Here is a 16732-nt window from a genome sequence, read left to right as displayed (position 1 = left end):
ACAACATCAGCTAATAATTGCACAAATCAAAAGAATGTAAAGGGACAGCCCGAGAAGCCACTTTAAAAGTTGATGGGGCGGCTGGCTTGCTGCGTGCGCAGGACCTCGCGGGTGTTCAGCCACCCGCGCGGCAAGCCAGCCGCCCCAGCGCAGCACTCCGCCGCCAGCTCCACGGCACACACAGCGCTGCGCAGGCACGGGGCAGGCTAACCGTCCGGAGGGCCTCCTAGCCCTGCGCTCAGCTGCCCGTGCAGCAAGCCAGTCGCACCAGCGCACGCACCCGCCGCCGCTGCCGCCTGCTCCACGGTGCACCAGGCGCTGAGGCAGCCGGATTGCCGTGCGGGCGGCAGGCCTCCCGCCCCTGCGAGATGATGTCATGGAAGTGACATCATCATACAGCGCCAGCAGCGCGCACGCTCTCTATGCAAGCAGGGAGGCTGGAGCACCGGGCCTGGTCTTAATCTTCTGTGTTGCATATTGCATTGTGTTTCAACTGGATGTTATCTGCTCTGAGCCTGCTTGCGTGGAGAGCGGAGTACAAATCAAATAATTAGCCATCATCATCATTTGAGCACTGACGAAGGAGATTTCTCAACATTCTCTCGCTGCTGAAGAATCACAGGCAGCCTCTACACAGCTGAGAATTCAGAGCACCGGGTGCGACTTCCACGAAGGCAGGAGCTCTGGAACCTCTTGATTCAAACACCAAGCAAGCACGGGGGGAATATGTGGGGCCAGAGGAGGGTGGTGATCAGCGTTCCCTCCAGTGTGCGGGCGCAGGCATTCTCATCTCTTGGGCGCACAGCATTTCGTCTGGAGCGCAGAACATCTGAGGAGAGGAGGAAGACAAGGAGAAGGCAGCGCCTGCTTGCCTGTTCAGCCCTTCCACCAGACACGAGGGCAGCGAAGTGCCCAAAGTGAGACTTCAGAGTTCAGCCCCATCAGCGGGGACATTTCTGTCTCTGCCCTTTCCTCCCCTCCCCCTCCTCTTTAAGCCTTGGGTGAAGTTTCGGCACTGGAGCAAGCAGGAGATGCTCTAGCTGGCTTGGGAGCAGCGAGCTCCTGACCTTTTCTCCCCCTTGCTCCCTTCTTTCTTTCCTTCTCTGCCCATACTAAGAGGAATGACAAGATTGCCCATTAGAAATGAGAGGCTTGAAGACCCATTGGAGGTAATGGGAGCCAGGGATGCCAATTTACTTGCATGGGCTCCATTGAAATGCACAACACAAAAGAAGTTGCAGAGAAAATGTGGAATGGATTTTCCATAAAGGACTCTGGGACCAGATAGACTACTCTGGAAGTGGAATGACAGCCCTAGAGTGCAATGATGGTCCCTAGGTATAGAATCTGTGCTCTAGGACCAGAACGACAGGTTTCAGAGTGGAATGACAGTCCCTGGAATAGGCTCAGTACTCTGGGACTGGACGGACAGCCCCCAGAGTGTGGTGCAATGACAGCCCCCTGGGAGTAGAAGCGTTCTGGTACTGGAATGACAGGCCTCAGACTGGAATGACAGCCCCTGGGAGTAGAAGAAGTGTTCTGGGAGTGCGAAAAATGCAATCACAGCCCCTCAGAGCAGAATCTGTGCTTTGGGAAGGAATGACAGGTTACAGAGTGGAATGACAGTCCCTGGGAGGAGCAGAAGTGTTCTGAGAGTGGAATGACAGCCCCTGGTAGTAGTAGAAGCATTCTTGGACTGGAACTACAGGCTCCATAACGGAATGAGCCCCTGGGAGTAGCAGTTTTTGTACTGGAATGACAGCCCCAGAGTGGGATGACAGCCCCTAGTAACAGAACCTGTGTTCTGGGACTGAAATGACAGATTGTAGAGTGGAGTGACAGCCCCTACAAGTAGCAGAAGTGTTCTGGGATTGGAATGAAAGGTCGCTGCCCAGAACGATGCCCTCCAGATCATGTAGTCCTCTGGACGATCTGAGAACTTCTGAACACCATGCTCCATGAGGTCCCTTTTGGTTCTCCAAGGCACGTCACGAACTGTAGGTTCCTGACATGGCACTGGATCTCGGTTCCTAGGGGCAGGAGTGAAGGGCAGAAGCAGTCTAGGCACAGGCTGACGCGCTGCCATCAGTCTGCGTGGCAAGAAAACTGGAGCTGTGGGGTTGAGCAGCCGGTGTTCACGTGGGTGTGCTTGGTCCTTCATGTAGGACAGGACTCATTGAGATGCATCTTCCACCTCTAGCAAGGCGGGACTGGACTCTGCTTTCAGTGGACCACCATTCAGGAGTGCGGTCGGACCCGCATTTTCTTCAATTCAGCCTCCTTCTCGAGTGTTGCCAGCTGCGTCTTAAGAGCCTGCTGCTTCTTGGTGAATTCAAGCTCCATCTCCATGACAGCCATTTCAGCCTGCAGTCTGGCCGCCTCGGTTGACTGTCGTGATGAACAGCTTTAACAGGAAGAAGAGGCTTTGGAGGATGGGGCCCTAGTTGATTTGTGGCTAGGGTCCTCCTTGGGCTTTGAAGATGTGATGGGGCTTGGAAGACTGGTCTGAGAAGGCGTATTCCCATCCGGAGTAGCTGTCTCTTGGGGATCCTCAACGGTTGCATCTAGGAGTTTCAAATGTTCTGCTCTCATTCATCAACCTTGGCCTCAAAGTGTAGCTGCTCTTTCCGTGCTTCTTCCATGTCCAACCTCTTCAAGGTGCTAACAATGAATTCATTGTTAGAAGCCCATTTGGCTATACGATACAGCAGATGTGCACAGGTAGAGGACAGGTCCTCTGGCTCACAGATGTTTGTTAGGTTATCCAGCTTTCTGCAGCTTGATCCATTCCTTCTCTGCCTTCTTATACCTTTCTGCCTTCATTGCACACAAGTGTTCACGCATTTTAGCTGTCATGGCTCTGTTTCATGAACCAAGAGCAGGCTCTGCTTCTCGCTCATCTTGCACCATTTGGTTGAGGTCAGCGACGTTGTCTGGTAGATTCTCAGATGAATTTCCCATTGCAATGTCATCTTGGAGCCACTGTGTGGCGCTGTGGCAGCACTGCAGCGGCCTGTCTAACTTTGACTTGTTTTCTATTCTGGGTGGAAATTCTCTGTTGTTACCTGGAATGACCACCAGATGTCGCTGTGCACTCTTTAACCCTTCAGTCTCCTGCTTTAAACAGGAGCCTCCTCTTCCTCTCTTCTTCAGCAACTAGTATTAGATTGGTTATCTTTTAGGTATCTGTAAAGCTGCACAATTTTCCTGTCTGGCTCAAGGCGTGGGAGGTATCTGTGCTGCTAGGCGATATCTCTAAAGACTTCAATCCTTGGCACTTTTACACTGCTGGGTGAAGGGGAGAGGGCGCGCGGGCATGCAAAGAGCTCTTGAGTTTGAACTTAGCGGTTTGTAAATGGAGCGATGTGCGTCACAAACAAAGCTTGCAAGGCAATCGTTAGCAGTTACTCTCTGCCGGAACGGATTCCTCCCTTGAGCCAAGATAAGGATACTTCCTGTGTATTACGGCAGTAGTTTATTTAAAGGCGCAGTAAAAGCGGTCATCTTTCCCCTTCCTCATGGGAGATGCTCAGTACAGACAAAGGGAGGAAGAGAGGTTGTAAAAAATCACACTAAAGCAGGAACAAGGTCATTAAGGATTCAAATATCCCTCGCCCTGTTGGTGGCAGTGTAAACTACAATTCCCATCATTCAAAGCCTTAAAGAGACAACACACATTTCTGATAGAGGTAAGATAAACTTCTAAGCTGCGGCTAACAGCACACACATACAATTCTTTTCCAGTCCCTGTGTGACACGTACAGTAGGAGCAAATCACTGTTGTTGGGCTTAAAGTTGTTGTTTTAAATTCTATTACTTCCCTTCCCTCCTTTCCCTTTTGCTCTCCCTCCCCCTTCTTCTTCTCTGATCTCAGTGCTGTTCCCCCATTCATTCCAGCAGGGGAGCACCCCACACACGAGCATTCAGCCTGCCAGGGCTGCTCTGCACCCCCCTCTTTATCACCTCCCTTCTCTCATCCCCTAGTTTCCATATATCATCCCACCTTCCCCCTCTCCCACAACCGTTTATTCCAGTATTTATACACCACATGCTTAGCTGTCAGCTGATGCTCACTTCAAATCCAAGGGGAGGGGGGATGAGGGTTGAAGGGTAGTTTCCGAAAGGGATCTCTGTCAATGGTGATCAATATTTTAAGGCTTGGAGGGGGTCGTAGAGAAAGAAGGCTTCAGCTCAGTCTCCCCCTTCCAAACATCTCTCTCTTCCAAGCAGGGCCCGGTAAGAGAAACCCTTCTTCTACCACCAAGAGTCTCTGGGTTCAGAGAAAGTTGGGAAGAGAGAGAGAGAGAGAGAGGGAAACTTACACACATACACACACACACACATGGAAGGTGTGGTTTGCCAGCTAAAGGAACTGGCATGGCTTTGAAATCCAGATCAGCTGCCACAGAAGCTAGGAAATACTTTACATAAAATGGGGGGGGGGGAAGCATTTTAATCCGGGGTATGGGTGCAAAGAAAGAGGCTTTGTGCTGCAGCTGGAGAACTTAATGAGAATTAAACTGCACATGCCTAATGGGAATAATATTAATATTGAGGGTGTTTTCAAGTTCTGGAAAACAGATGAAGGAAGGAGAGAGACGTTAAATTAAAATAGTCTCTGTAATGAAATTTGACTTGATTCCGTTTCTGGGTATAATGTATAAAGCATTCCTAAAATACATTTTAAAAATTCATTCTTAGATTTTTACAGGGTTATGGTTATATGTTTCTAAAAACTAATTTACCCGATAGTCAAATGAAATATTACAACCAATTAGAAAGGACGTTCCATATAAATATATGATTTGTAATACAAATTTAAAAGATTTATATTTTACAATTGTATGTTTTATATGTTTGTCGACAGAAATAATTTTTTTTAAAAAATGAGGTGCGATCAAACTTTAATGCAAATTGCTGTTTCTGGTCACAAAATAGATTTTTGGCTCACAATACTTCACAGCTTAGAGGGAACATTGAGGGGCAGGGAATTTGAGGGGAGGGGGAATCCCGTTCTCCCTGCTTTTTAATGTTCGATTTATGTCCATTCATTCGTTTGCTTAGGAAATGACCCGTTTGTCCAGCACAGAGAGTGGAATGGCATTGCTGACGCTTGATAGCATATATAACATTGGAAGATGAACAAGTGACTGAGAGCCAAGCTACAAGTGACGCCTGACACAGGTTGGACACTTGTCAGCTTCCCTCAAGTTTTGATGGGAAATGTTGGCATCCTGGTCTTGCAGCTTACAGAAGGTTACAGAGCGGCGGTCTATGCGAGGGAGAACATGTGGTCGGGAAGGGAGTGCAGGCATCAGGCTCTTGCCGGGCACCCCTTTCCCCTCCGCTGGGTGTGTGTGTGGGGGGGGTTCTGTAAAATTTAATTAAATAGAGAGCCAAACTGTAAGACCAGGACGCCTACATTTCCCATCAAAACGTGAGGTAAGCTGACGAGTCCAACCTGTGTCAGGTGTCACTTGTAGCTTGGCTCTCAATCTGAGAAAGTATAGCTGGTGTTGTTAGGTCCAGTAGTTGTGTTGGTGGAATTAATATGACAGAGTTGGCATCATGGTTTAATGCAGGCCCTGGTCCCAGAGAGTCTCTCTACACAAGACACATGAGTGTCTGGGGTTGGGTAACCCAAGCGCCCCGGACTGGTCACAGCCCCCTGAAGGAATGCCGGCATTGGACACAGGAAGCTCCGGGAAAGGGAAGTCAGAGGGGGAAGCCAGACAGGGACAAAATGCCCAAACCCACCTAAAAGGGCAAGAGACTGCCTGTCCTGTCCAGAGCTCTGCAGAAGTGCTGGAAATACGGGAAGCATCAGACCAAGCACGAGGCGAAAGCAGCACCCCCAGCCAGCAAAGGGAGGAGGTGAAATGCTGGGAATCAAGCACCGGTCCTGGCGAGCAAAGGCAGAGGAGGATGCGACGCCTTGCTTGGAGGGGCCCGGCCAGCCCAGCCTTGCAGGGAGGATGGGGAGAGAAGGAAAAAGGGAAAGGGGACACACCTGGGGGAAGCCCCAGCTGGGAGGCGTTCGCCTTCAGCCCCACCCTGCCAGAGTGGGGCAGGAGTAATGGGAAGGAACACTTGGGGGCAGACATAGCTGGGTGGCATGGAGCGAGGGCAGGAACCCAGGAGGAGGGGCGAGGATGGAATACCCTATAAAAGCTGGCTCCGGAGAGTGTTTCGGATGGGTTGTGTAGTGGAGGAGCGAGTGACGGAGTGGAGGAGTGAGAAGTGAGAGCGTGTGAAGACGCGAGGAGGAAGATTGACAAAGGAGAGGAAGGAGGAGGAGGTACACTGGAGAGATGCCAGGTTGAGAGGGCTTGCTGGTGGATTGAGAGGGTGCATGGGTGAGGTATACCTCCCCTCCTTCCACAAAGCAGGACCCTGCATATTCCCTAGCAGCATCCAGTGACCACCGGCTAGTGCACTAACACCTGGCGCAGCCACACCCAGGATGAAGCTGGGCAGCTGAAGTCCAGCTGCTGCCGCCGCGACACGCAAGAAAAACCTGACAACAAGTTCTTCACGTGTTGGGAAACGCAATGTTACCCGGGAAATGTAGTTTTGAAATACAGCCAGTGGAGATTGCAGAGGGAGGTTTCTCTCACTGCTCTCTGCTTTCTGGCATGACAGATTGTCTTCCCCTCTGGAGCTGTAAATGATGGATTTGGTGTGTTTAGGATGGTGACTGGAGGCATGTAGATATGTTTGCTGATCAGTAATTTTCTGGTATAACATCGTTGTTGAGCTTTTATCACGTATTTGTACGGTGGAATCTAGAAAATGTACTTCCTGTGTGGATTGATTCATGGTCAGGTTGATGATAGTATGGAAATAGCTGAAGGCTAACTTCTGCTGTCATCAAGCTGCACTAAACATCATATCTTTATATCCCAACTCCCTTCTTTGCTTCACCTCCTCCACCTCCTGAATTAGATATAAAGGTTCCGGATCTACTTGTATCTGAAGAAGGGACCTTTGAATCTCAAAATCTTATTCACTGAAAATGTTGTTGGTCTCTAACATATCACTGGACTCAAGTCCTGCTTTCCCACCCCTTCTTTGTCACTCTTACCCACTCTCCCCCTCCCATCCCTTTTGCCATTCCCGCCCCCTTACCCACTAGCCACTTATCTCTGAGTGGCTGGGGGGACTCCCCCCTGGGCAACCACCTGACTGCTTCTTCACTGGCTGAATAGCACCAAGGGCAGAGGCAACTCCTTGGCTGCCCTCAGCTTCAGCTTCTGCAGCTATAACATGGAGAAAGCTGCACCTGGCATTGGCAGCATTCACGGAGGGCCTTGTGGCTTTGTTAGTGGCTGGAAGAAGGCTGCCCAGAGGAGGTGGCAGCTGCTAAGGGGCTGCTTGGGTTTGCATTGCCTCTTCTCATCTCCTAACATCATGATGCTCGAGGGAAGAAGCCTACGGAAGGCTATGTTTTCTCTCCCAGTGTTGTCTGCACATGCACAGATCACACTTTTGTTTGGGGGAATTTAAACCTCCCCAATGTAATTTGCAGAATCTTTCAGATTTTTCTGCAAGGCAGGGGACCCCCCCCCCCTCCAGGCTGCAGAAGCATCTGGTTTGTAGCCGTGGTCCTGATTCTTGGATTTAGGCATCTGCATGCAGGGAGTGTTTATCTATCAGATATATGGGTTTAAAAAACATGCAACACACTTTCACTGGAATATCCTTTTAAATGCTTAATTAAATCCAACTAATTAAAATGCCAAAAAGCACAGAGAGGAAAACACACATTCTGAAGTATCTTATAAAATATTAATCTCTTCACTAACTTCTTACCCTTCCTAAGCTGAGTTTTGTTTTCTCAAATTGATAAAGAAACCCCCAATTAAGGATTCGCTTGGAGGAAAAAAGGGGTCCTTCCCCTTTAACAGAGGCTTAACAGGATGTTATTTACCTCTAAGTCACAAAAAGTTTCAACAGCCCTTTTCCACCCATTGAGCCTCTATGAAAATGCAGGATCCGGATGGTAGAAACCCTACCTTAGAGACGAATTATATGAGGAGGAGCACGTGACGGGAGTTGCAATGTTTGCCAGGAAGCTGAGTTTTAAAAGAGACGGGAAGGCTTTGTCACTCCTCTCTATGGAGCTCAGAGGGTTTGTTAATTTCCTCTTTGCCTCCCTAAGGCTCTGCCAGTTTCACCTCCTCTTCTAAGAGGCCAAGAGGAAATAAACAAACCTTCTATCTTCCTGGCTCTTTAGGGAGGGGAAATTGACAAAGCCTTCCAATCTAACTCAGCTTCCCAGCTCACATTGCGATGTGCGACTCCCTTCAAGTGCTCCTCCTCGTGGAATTCGTCTCTTAGATACCTTTCCAAACTAAATGAGGGGGATGACAAGAGAATTGCCTCAGCCTGCTCCAGAAAGGTACAGTCTCCATGGAGGAATTCAAGGGGCCTGTGAGGAGTCAGAAGTGAGGGAATCCTGGCCCTTCCATAAATCACTGGGTGAGAATGCTTGCCCCCTCCCCCAGTGCTTAGACTAGCTCATTTCTGGCTGACGGAGCCCAAGGGGGTTCAGAGCAGCAGCAGATTTTTCTTCTCTATCCTGATGTTCTCTAGGAGAATATGGGGGTGGGCCCAACTGGTATTGGGGAGGTCGTGACCCACAATATTCGCTTGCCAACTCCAAAGATACCTGCCCATTTCCACAATACTGTATCTTGTTAGGGTGTCTGACCCCTTTGAACTTACTGAGTTCTTGAGGGGGGGGAGAAACTACAAGCTTTCCTTTCGACCCAAGTTAACCCCACTGCCAGAACTCTTTGGACTTCAAGTGGTGAGACCCTGAAAAGCTCACAGCAGGCTGGACTAGGGGGGTGGGTTAGAGCTAGGAGATGTCTCTTTAGAACTCCTTGTCAGATAAATTGTTGTTTGTAAGTTATGGAAGCCCTTTGTTCACGCTACATTTATATCATTAATAGAGAGGCTTAGATATCTGCTATCCTCAACTATTTCTTCACAGGATTCGTAAAATGGGAATGTTTTTGCCAGTTTTGCAGATATCAGAAAAATGTTTCCTTAAGCAAAGAGTTTTACAGAGAAAAGCAGTCCTAAAAAAGCCCTTATTTGTGTAATTACTTTCCGAGCCTTTGATGCCTGGGCAACAGCCTCATCAAAATCAACTATAGTGTGATGGTTCAAGAGGAAAATTTCACTCTTGGGTAGGTTCTCTGACGAAAACGAAGGTCTGGTCTCTGCCTCAAGCTCTTGCCACACATTGAGCATTTACGAGATTTCTCCCCTGTGGTTTCCTTGACGGTTAAAGAGGGCAGAGCGGGCCTTGAAGCTCCTTCCACCATCAAGAACACGGTTGCTTTCTTCCCTTTGAGATCTGACTGAGGCTTCAATCACGGGTAAAGCTCTTTCCACAATCTCAGCATTTATACCATTTCTTCCATTTCATTTTTTGTTTGTTTCTACGGTTAGGGTATGGTATCTGTGCAGATGAAATTTTTTCCCAAGAGTTTATATGGTTTTAAACCTGTGTGGAGTCTGTTTTTTTTTTAAGGTATGAAATACGAGATGAGCTCTTGTCACAGCGAAGTAGCAATCTGGTTTTTCCTCATGTTGATTCTTTAATGGAGTTGAAGGTTAGATTTCCGAATGAATCTCTTTCACACTGATCATTCAAAAGATTTCTCGCCACTATGCTTTTTTAGATGTTGTTGAAGATGGTGACTCTGACTGAATTTCTTTCCACACTCTATGCATTCGAAACGTTTCTCCCCTGTGTGAACTCCCTGATGTCGTTGAAGACAGAAACTCCTACTGAATCTCTTTTCACACACTGAACATTCAAAAGGTTTCTCCCCTGTGTGGGTTCTTTGATGCCGTTGAAGATGCGTACTCTGACTGAACTTCTTTCCACACTGGGAACATTTAAAAGGTTTCTCCCCTGTGTGGGTTCTTAGATGCTGTTGAAGATGACAACCCTGTCTGAATTTCTTTCCACACTCCAAGCATTCAAAAGGTTTCTCCCCTGTGTGGGTTCTTTGATGTCGTTGAAGATCACCACTCCAACTAAAACTCTTTCCACACTCTGAGCATTCAAACGGTTTCTCCTTCGTGTGAGTTCTTTGGTGTACAAAGAGCTCTGATCTGAGTCTGAAGTTCTTTCCACAATCTGAGCATTCAAATGGTTTTCCTCGTGTGTGGTTTCTTTGGTGCGCAAGGAGCACTGATCTGAGTCTAAAGCTCTTTCCACACTCCAAGCATTTATGGGTCTTCTTTCCATTGTGCTTTCGCAAATGAATATTATATTGAGTTTGATCTGAGAAGTTCATTCCACACTTTGAGCACTTGTAAGTTTCCTCAGCCATGTGAACTCCTGCACAGATATCCCCTCCTTGGCAAGGAATGGGTTCATCCTTCTTGACCATGTGGCTTCGTTTCTTGTTCTTTGGTCTACCTTGATTCCTGAAGTTTCCTTTGAACTCTTGGTTCTTGGCTTTATCTGCTGACAGCTGATGCAGTTCCTCTTCCTCCTCATTCTCCTGACCATTCCCTCCTGGAATAAAGAGAGAGATCTCATTAGCATTCAAATTTTCTCAGCACTCAGTCAGAACATTCCAATTGCTGCTCCCTGCTGTATATTAATGGATGCTTTAAAAGTACACTAAAGCCTGCTACAGCAGAGAAGCTTAGTTTGTGCTCTGACCATTTATATAACTCCTCACCAGAGTTAATTCTTTGATGTGAAGTAAGGGCCATTTTCCAAGTGAAGCTCTTTCCACCCTCCAAGCAGTTATATGGTTTCTCTCCTAAGGGAATTTGTTCCCGGGAAACAACATTCGTTTTCTGAACGAAGATTTTTCCAAAAGCTGCAATTTTGTTTTTCATTTCCCTGGAGCGGATCCTCTGGTTAGCACAGAAGCCTTCGTTCCTTCTTTTTTTGGTTGATTTTTCCACTTGGACTGGGATTTCACAGAATCTCTCTTCTTTATAAGTAATGCATTTATCTCTAATCTTCTCTGCATGACTTCCCTCCTGCCTCTGAGGTCTATCTTGATCTCTGAAGTTTCCTTCGGCCTCTGAATTCTTGTTTTTTTCGGATGGGAGCCCCTGGAATCCTCTTGCTATCTCCTCTATATCTCCTGCTGGAACAAGTGAGAGGTCCGATTAGCACCCATATAAGAAGCCAAGCCACATATAAGGCACTCCTAATTAGTGTACATTTCCTTTGTCAGAATTTCTTTCCTCCCAAACTGAGCAGCTGGTTGAACCTCTTTCCCCCCACACTGAGCAGCTGGTTGTACATTTTTCCTCCAGTAGAGCAGTTTTTATATTCTGCCTGTCTCACCCTCCCCAGAACTCACTATATTTACTTAAAGGGAAAAGGGGGCTAAAAATTAGTTCCCTCACCCTTAACATTTGACTTGCTGTACAGGTCTTTTGATTTTCTGCTATTGATTAAATAGAAGTTATTATAATATCCCATCCTGTGATGGTCCAGAGATTTTTCCTTCTAGTTATGATAAGGGCTGTGAGGTACTCATTTTCAGCTTCCCAAAAATACAAGTTTGCTGGGGGGGAGGCAGGGGGGGCCTGGAGGCATCTAGCTGACCCTAAGGGAAGGGTTGGTGGGTCTTTGGTTCTTAAGTTACCAGTTCTTTTCCCTGGAATCTCCAGTATCTATACGGCAGCCCTGAAAGAGCCACAGCTGAGCTCAGCTCCAGAAAGAGCTTCCGAACTTCCCAGATCTCAGGTCCTAGAAGGCCCCCCCTTCCTCCATTACCCAGCAGGCTGGCCTCTCCGTTCTCCTCTTCCATGATGCCCACTGACAGCTGCCTCTGCTCAATCTCCAGCGAACCCTGGCCTGTCTCGGAGACGCTCCCGGGAATTTCCTCCAAAGGCTCCTGCAGTGGTAGAGAGGGACCCTTTCAGGGCACAGTGACAAAGATGGGAGGGAGGCAGAGGGGAGGGTTCTGTCCCTCACCCTGACCTTACAAGAGTCATTGCTCTGTAATAGGAAGGAATCAGAACAGAGTTTCCTGAAGGAATAAGGAAAATTTTGAGCACAACATTTAAAATAAAAAACAATCGGACCCAGCCTGGTTCCCTTGCAGGCAACCCAAGAGGAAAAGGGGTTTAGCACGACCATCTATTCAGTTTTCAGCTGTCTTCCATCTTGATTCCTGAACACATTCACAAGACGTTTTAATAAAACCAAAAAACAATTACGTTTAATGAAAATAAAGGAAAAGACTGCAGATGCTACCGAGGCCTTTTCTGCATGGGCAACTTACTCCTCGCTTTTTGACTGTTCGCTCTTCAAGGATCAGATTCGTCTTGGCAACCTACCTTTCCACACACTGCTTTCAGGCCATCTTTTTTGTCCGCACCACCATGAAATAAAGAGGATTATAGGCTGAGGACATCATCATCGGTGTCACTGTTGGTACACTGGTGCCATCACATCATCATCATCCCTTTCTAAATTCTTGCATATGCTCAAGCACATTATTATGTTCTGACGTTATGACCAGAGGAAATCTGCACTAAAGCGTTGGCAATAAAAAAAAATGTTCCAGATACATGACAGCCATACTCCCGCCACAGTCCAAATCTGAGAGACTCACCTGAGCTGACCCAGAGCTGGTAGAAAGAGTCCCAATACAAAAGCAGTGTGGGGCCAGACACAGTACGGGGCCAGACCTGGCAAAAATTGCCTGTGCAGATAGGGTTGCCAGCTGGGGAACAGAATAATACTGGACCCCAATGGGGGTGGGGTGGGGGTGGCACTCACTTTTTTAAACATTTGCACATGCACTTCTGTCCTGGCACGATACTGTCACCACCAGAAGGGACATCGTGGTAATCCAATTTCCAGGCACCTGGGCTGACTGATCACTCCTAGGTGGTGCAGCACAGCCACAGGAGTCCAGCCAGGTACCCTGACTGATAGGCCATTCCAGGCAGTGTTGTGCAGACAGAGGAGGTCAGCTGAGGGCCTGGGCTGACTGGCCACTCCTGTGCAGCGCAGCACAGCTGCAGGCCAGCTGGGCACCCAGGCTGGCTAGCTACTCCCACCCGTGCCGTGCAGTCGCAGAAGGCTGGCCAGGCACCCAGGCGGAGCTGGGCAATGGAGCGTCCACAAGAGGGAGGGGCCAGGTGTCCAGCATTTGGGAATATTTTCCCCAGACAGTCCCCCCAATATCAGACTATTTGGGTGAAAACCGGACACCTGGCAACCTGATGTGTGGAAAGGCCGAATACTCAGAACAACCAAAAACAGGCAATTAATATGCATTAGACCCCCTTAATTGTGGACTGATTTCCTTCCAAAAAAGTATTTTTCAAAACAGATTACTTAAACATGAGAAATAAGCTGATTGGAGGGAACTGCTAGGCAGCGAATTCCACAAAGAATGTACCACTACCTAGAAGGCCCCTCCACCAAGACGACCTCAAACTAATTGGCAGACACCGAACTGTTCTAGAGGAGAGACACAGGAGGAGATCTTATGGCCCAAACCTGCAGATGGTGCTTCAGACACCTGAAAACACACAGCCTCCACAGAACAAAAGGCCTCACCTGCCTCTCAGCCTCTTGCTGCCTTACGAGCAACTCTTCGGCCAGGTCCACTGCCTGGGAGCAGCTCTCAGGGTTGCTTTCCTTCACTCTGCTCTGGATCTCCGGGGGCAGGACAGTCAGCAGCTGCTCCAGGATCAAGAGCTCCAGGATCTGCTCCTTGCTGTGATTCTCCACTCTCAGCCACCCACGGCACATTTCCTGGAGTCGAGTGTAAGCCCCCCGTGGGCCCTCGGCCTCCTGGTATCTGAAAAACCTGAATGCTTCACGCTGCTTCTCTCGGCTCAGGGTGTCCTCTCGCAAGATGGCTGCCTTCACTTTCCCATAATCCTCTCTGTCTCTGACATCCACACTGTTAAAGGCTTGCTCGGTTTTTCCACTGAGGGCTGGCAGGAGATGGGTCACCCACTCTTCTCTGGGCCACTGACAGGCTTCAGCCACTTGCTCGAAGGAGGCAAGAAAGCCCTTGGCATCCTCCCAGGGTGAAGGTTTCCCTGGCAAATGTGGGCTTCCCCATCCAGAGTGCGGGTTCTCCACTGTCCTGAGGAACTCCTGCCACAGGGCTTCCCATTGCGCAAGGGAGACGAAACCCTCCCCTGCTTGCTGATGCATCGGATCACCTTGTCTCCTTCGAAGGAATTCCTCAATATTCCCAGCCTGGAGGATGTGAGGGGCTTTTGCTGTCCCCTCTGGTGCCTTCTCTGCTGTGGTGTCTGGCCCCTCCATTTTCTTACAGAGGTGATCACTCAGGTGTGTTTTTCCTACAGAAAACTGTGGGTTGGGCTTCTCCCTGGAAGAGAGAAAAACAGGAACCCAAGAAAATGGATAAAAGTGATTTTGTGTCCTGTGTTTTGGTTTCTTCTGGTCATATAGTTAAGTTAGAGTTGAAGTACATCAGTAGAATTTTATACACATAATTCTTTATTAAATCAGGCCGTGACACGTTTGATTTGCCTAGGGAAATCAGTTTCTAAGCACCTATACTTTGAATTGAATCTGGAAACTAAGCAGTATCCAAAGGAGTTACTGCAAGACAGGAGTAATATTCACAACATGTCAGCTTTTTCCAGGAAAAAAGTGTCCGTCCAGGAAAACAGAGAGTCAAATCCCTCTCCCTCACAACATATGCATTCCACAAGGGGTCTGCCTTGGTTTTAAGCTTCTACGGGGCTCAGTTAAATGCAGCTTCAGAGAAGACAGACACCCTCCTCACTCTCAGGTGCAGGAGGGTCTCCATGGGGCCAGTGCTATTTCTCCCCATCCCTGCAAAGCCCACTTTAGCCATATGTCATGCTGGCCCCTTATGCCTTTTAACTAGCGGTATGGAGTAACCAGGAGAAACCTTAGCCTGCCCTGCCCCCGTGTCTTTAGCAGAGGTGTCATCTGCAGAGATCAGAAAAGGAATCTCTTCCTGGCCTACAGGGAAACCTGATCCCCACCTGGCTCCTTACTGCAGATCCATTCTCAGGGGACAGATCCAGAGTTGACAACCCTCCTTGGGACTGGAGGAGTCCGCGTGAGTTGCTCCTTCCTGGTGTTGCTCAGCATGTGGGGCCTGGAGAGACCCCCTTGCAGGGCAGCCCACCCTGAGAGAACTTCTCCCTCCCTCTCTCCCTGTCTTTCTGCTCTTTACCCTTCCAGGTACCCCTTCAAGTCTAGCTTCAGCCTCAATCCTCCAGCTGTTCCGCTAGCAAAGATGGATCCCCGAAAGGAGGAAGTCGAAAGAGTTCAGTATTTCTCTCCTCCCTCTGCAACCTCTCTAGAAAATGCAGCTTGGTCACTTTAACCCTCTCCAATCCTTGAAGGCAAAGAGGGCGAAAAGTCCTTATTGTAATAGACGTCTTAATACTATTTTAGAAACGTGTCTTTCTTTTAGGCCCTACCAGGAAAGTCCGCTGGTATAATCCCAGAGCTGAAAGGACGAGTCCTGCTTACTCATCACTGGTGAGGGCATAACACCCTGCTTATGCTCAGAGGTCAGAAGGAAATGAGGCTTCCCAAAAAGGGACATATTGCCCTGTTGCAGATTGCAAAGCAATAGAAAAACTACTCCCCCAATTTGCTATTATAGTGATTAAATGACAGATTTTTTGGCTTTTTCTTCTGATTAGAAATATTTCTTCCTAATTATCCCTAATTTCTATCTGGCCCTTGCCCAAGGCAGGAGATATGGCTCAGTGCTTCTCCATTTAACTTTGCAACAGTCCTACAGGGTAGAACCACTGGCCAAAGGTCACAAAGGAGCTTTCATGAGTGGGAATTTGAACCAGGGCTTCCTCAGTTATGGTTGCCATCCTCCAGGTAGTAGCTGGAGATCTCCTGGAATTACAACTTATCTCCAGCCAACAGACATCAGTTTCCCTGGTGAAAATAGTTGCTTTAGAGGGTGGACTCTATGGTATGATACCCTGCTGAGTTCCCTCCCCTCCCTAAACCCCACCCTCTCCAGGCTCCACCCCCCCACCAAATCTCCAGGGACCTTGCAAGCCTAGAGATCCATGATATGACATGGGTTTTAACAAATCTGTTATGAATTTGGGCAAATTCGGGACCACCGAATTTGGGCAATTCGGGACCACCTCTCCCTGTACATTCCCTGGAAACTGCTTAGATCAGCGGATAAATATTTATTGGTGGTCCCCAGCCCTAAGGAACCCGCCTCACTTCAACCACGGCCAGGGCCTTTTCAGTCCTGGCCCCAGCCTGGTGGAACGCTCTGTCAATGGAGACCCAGGTCCAGCAGGACATATTATCATTCCGCCGGGCCTGTAAGACAGAGCTGTTCCGCCAGGTGTTCGGCGGTTGAAGGGAGCGGTGTCATGTCGGCCTCCCACCTTTGGGGTGGGAGGGGTTCTCTCCACCATTGCACTTGGTTAATTTATTTCATTATTGTTTTGTATGTTGATTTTAGTATTGTTGTTTTCTTTTTTTTATTGATTTTAACTTGTTCACCACCCAGAGCCCCTGAGGATGGGCAGTATTTAAATTGAAATATAAATAAAATTAAAAAATAAATACAGTGGGTTCAGTTGAGTTGTGGGTGTTTCTAATCTTTGAGACAAAACTGAAAAAAGGCCACAAACACTTATGTTTGAATAATCTCTTGCTCATGTAATGAACTCTTAAAAATCAAAGTCAACTTGTATGGAACTAAAAGAAGTATTT

The 16732-nt window shown here is 48.2% G+C and overlaps 1 protein-coding gene across 1 annotated transcript; it reads right to left on the bottom strand.

The window, feature by feature from the left end:
- Positions 1 to 7686: 7686 nt before the first annotated feature.
- LOC129328690 (zinc finger protein 397-like) lies at positions 7687 to 15268 on the bottom strand. The gene is made up of 5 exons (XM_054977917.1): positions 15201 to 15268; positions 13571 to 14357; positions 11771 to 11891; positions 10713 to 11132; positions 7687 to 10543 (listed from the first exon to the last, which is right to left on the bottom strand). Exons 2-5 carry the CDS (start codon positions 14291 to 14293, stop codon positions 9660 to 9662), a joined length of 2148 nt encoding a protein of 715 aa, XP_054833892.1. The 5' UTR covers positions 14294 to 14357; positions 15201 to 15268; the 3' UTR covers positions 7687 to 9659.
- Between the last annotated feature and the right edge of the window lie 1464 nt (positions 15269 to 16732).

This window comes from Eublepharis macularius, chromosome 4, assembly GCF_028583425.1.
Source record: "Eublepharis macularius isolate TG4126 chromosome 4, MPM_Emac_v1.0, whole genome shotgun sequence".
Taxonomy (NCBI): domain Eukaryota; kingdom Metazoa; phylum Chordata; class Lepidosauria; order Squamata; family Eublepharidae; genus Eublepharis; species Eublepharis macularius.
Note: the sequence above shows the minus strand (reverse complement) of the source record. Positions and strands in the feature narration are given on the sequence as shown.

Excerpts from the sequence above, each read along its gene's own strand:
- LOC129328690 (XM_054977917.1), bottom strand. The coding sequence starts at position 14,293 with ATGGAGGGGCCAGACACCACAGCAGAGAAGGCACCAGAGGGGACAGCA. Across the intron at positions 11,133-11,770 it reads CGGAGAGGCCAGCCTGCTGG|CAGGAGATATAGAGGAGATA; the intron begins GTAATGGAGGAA and ends CACTTGTTCCAG. Across the intron at positions 10,544-10,712 it reads ACATCAAAGAATTAACTCTG|GAGGGAATGGTCAGGAGAAT; the intron begins GTGAGGAGTTAT and ends TCTTTATTCCAG.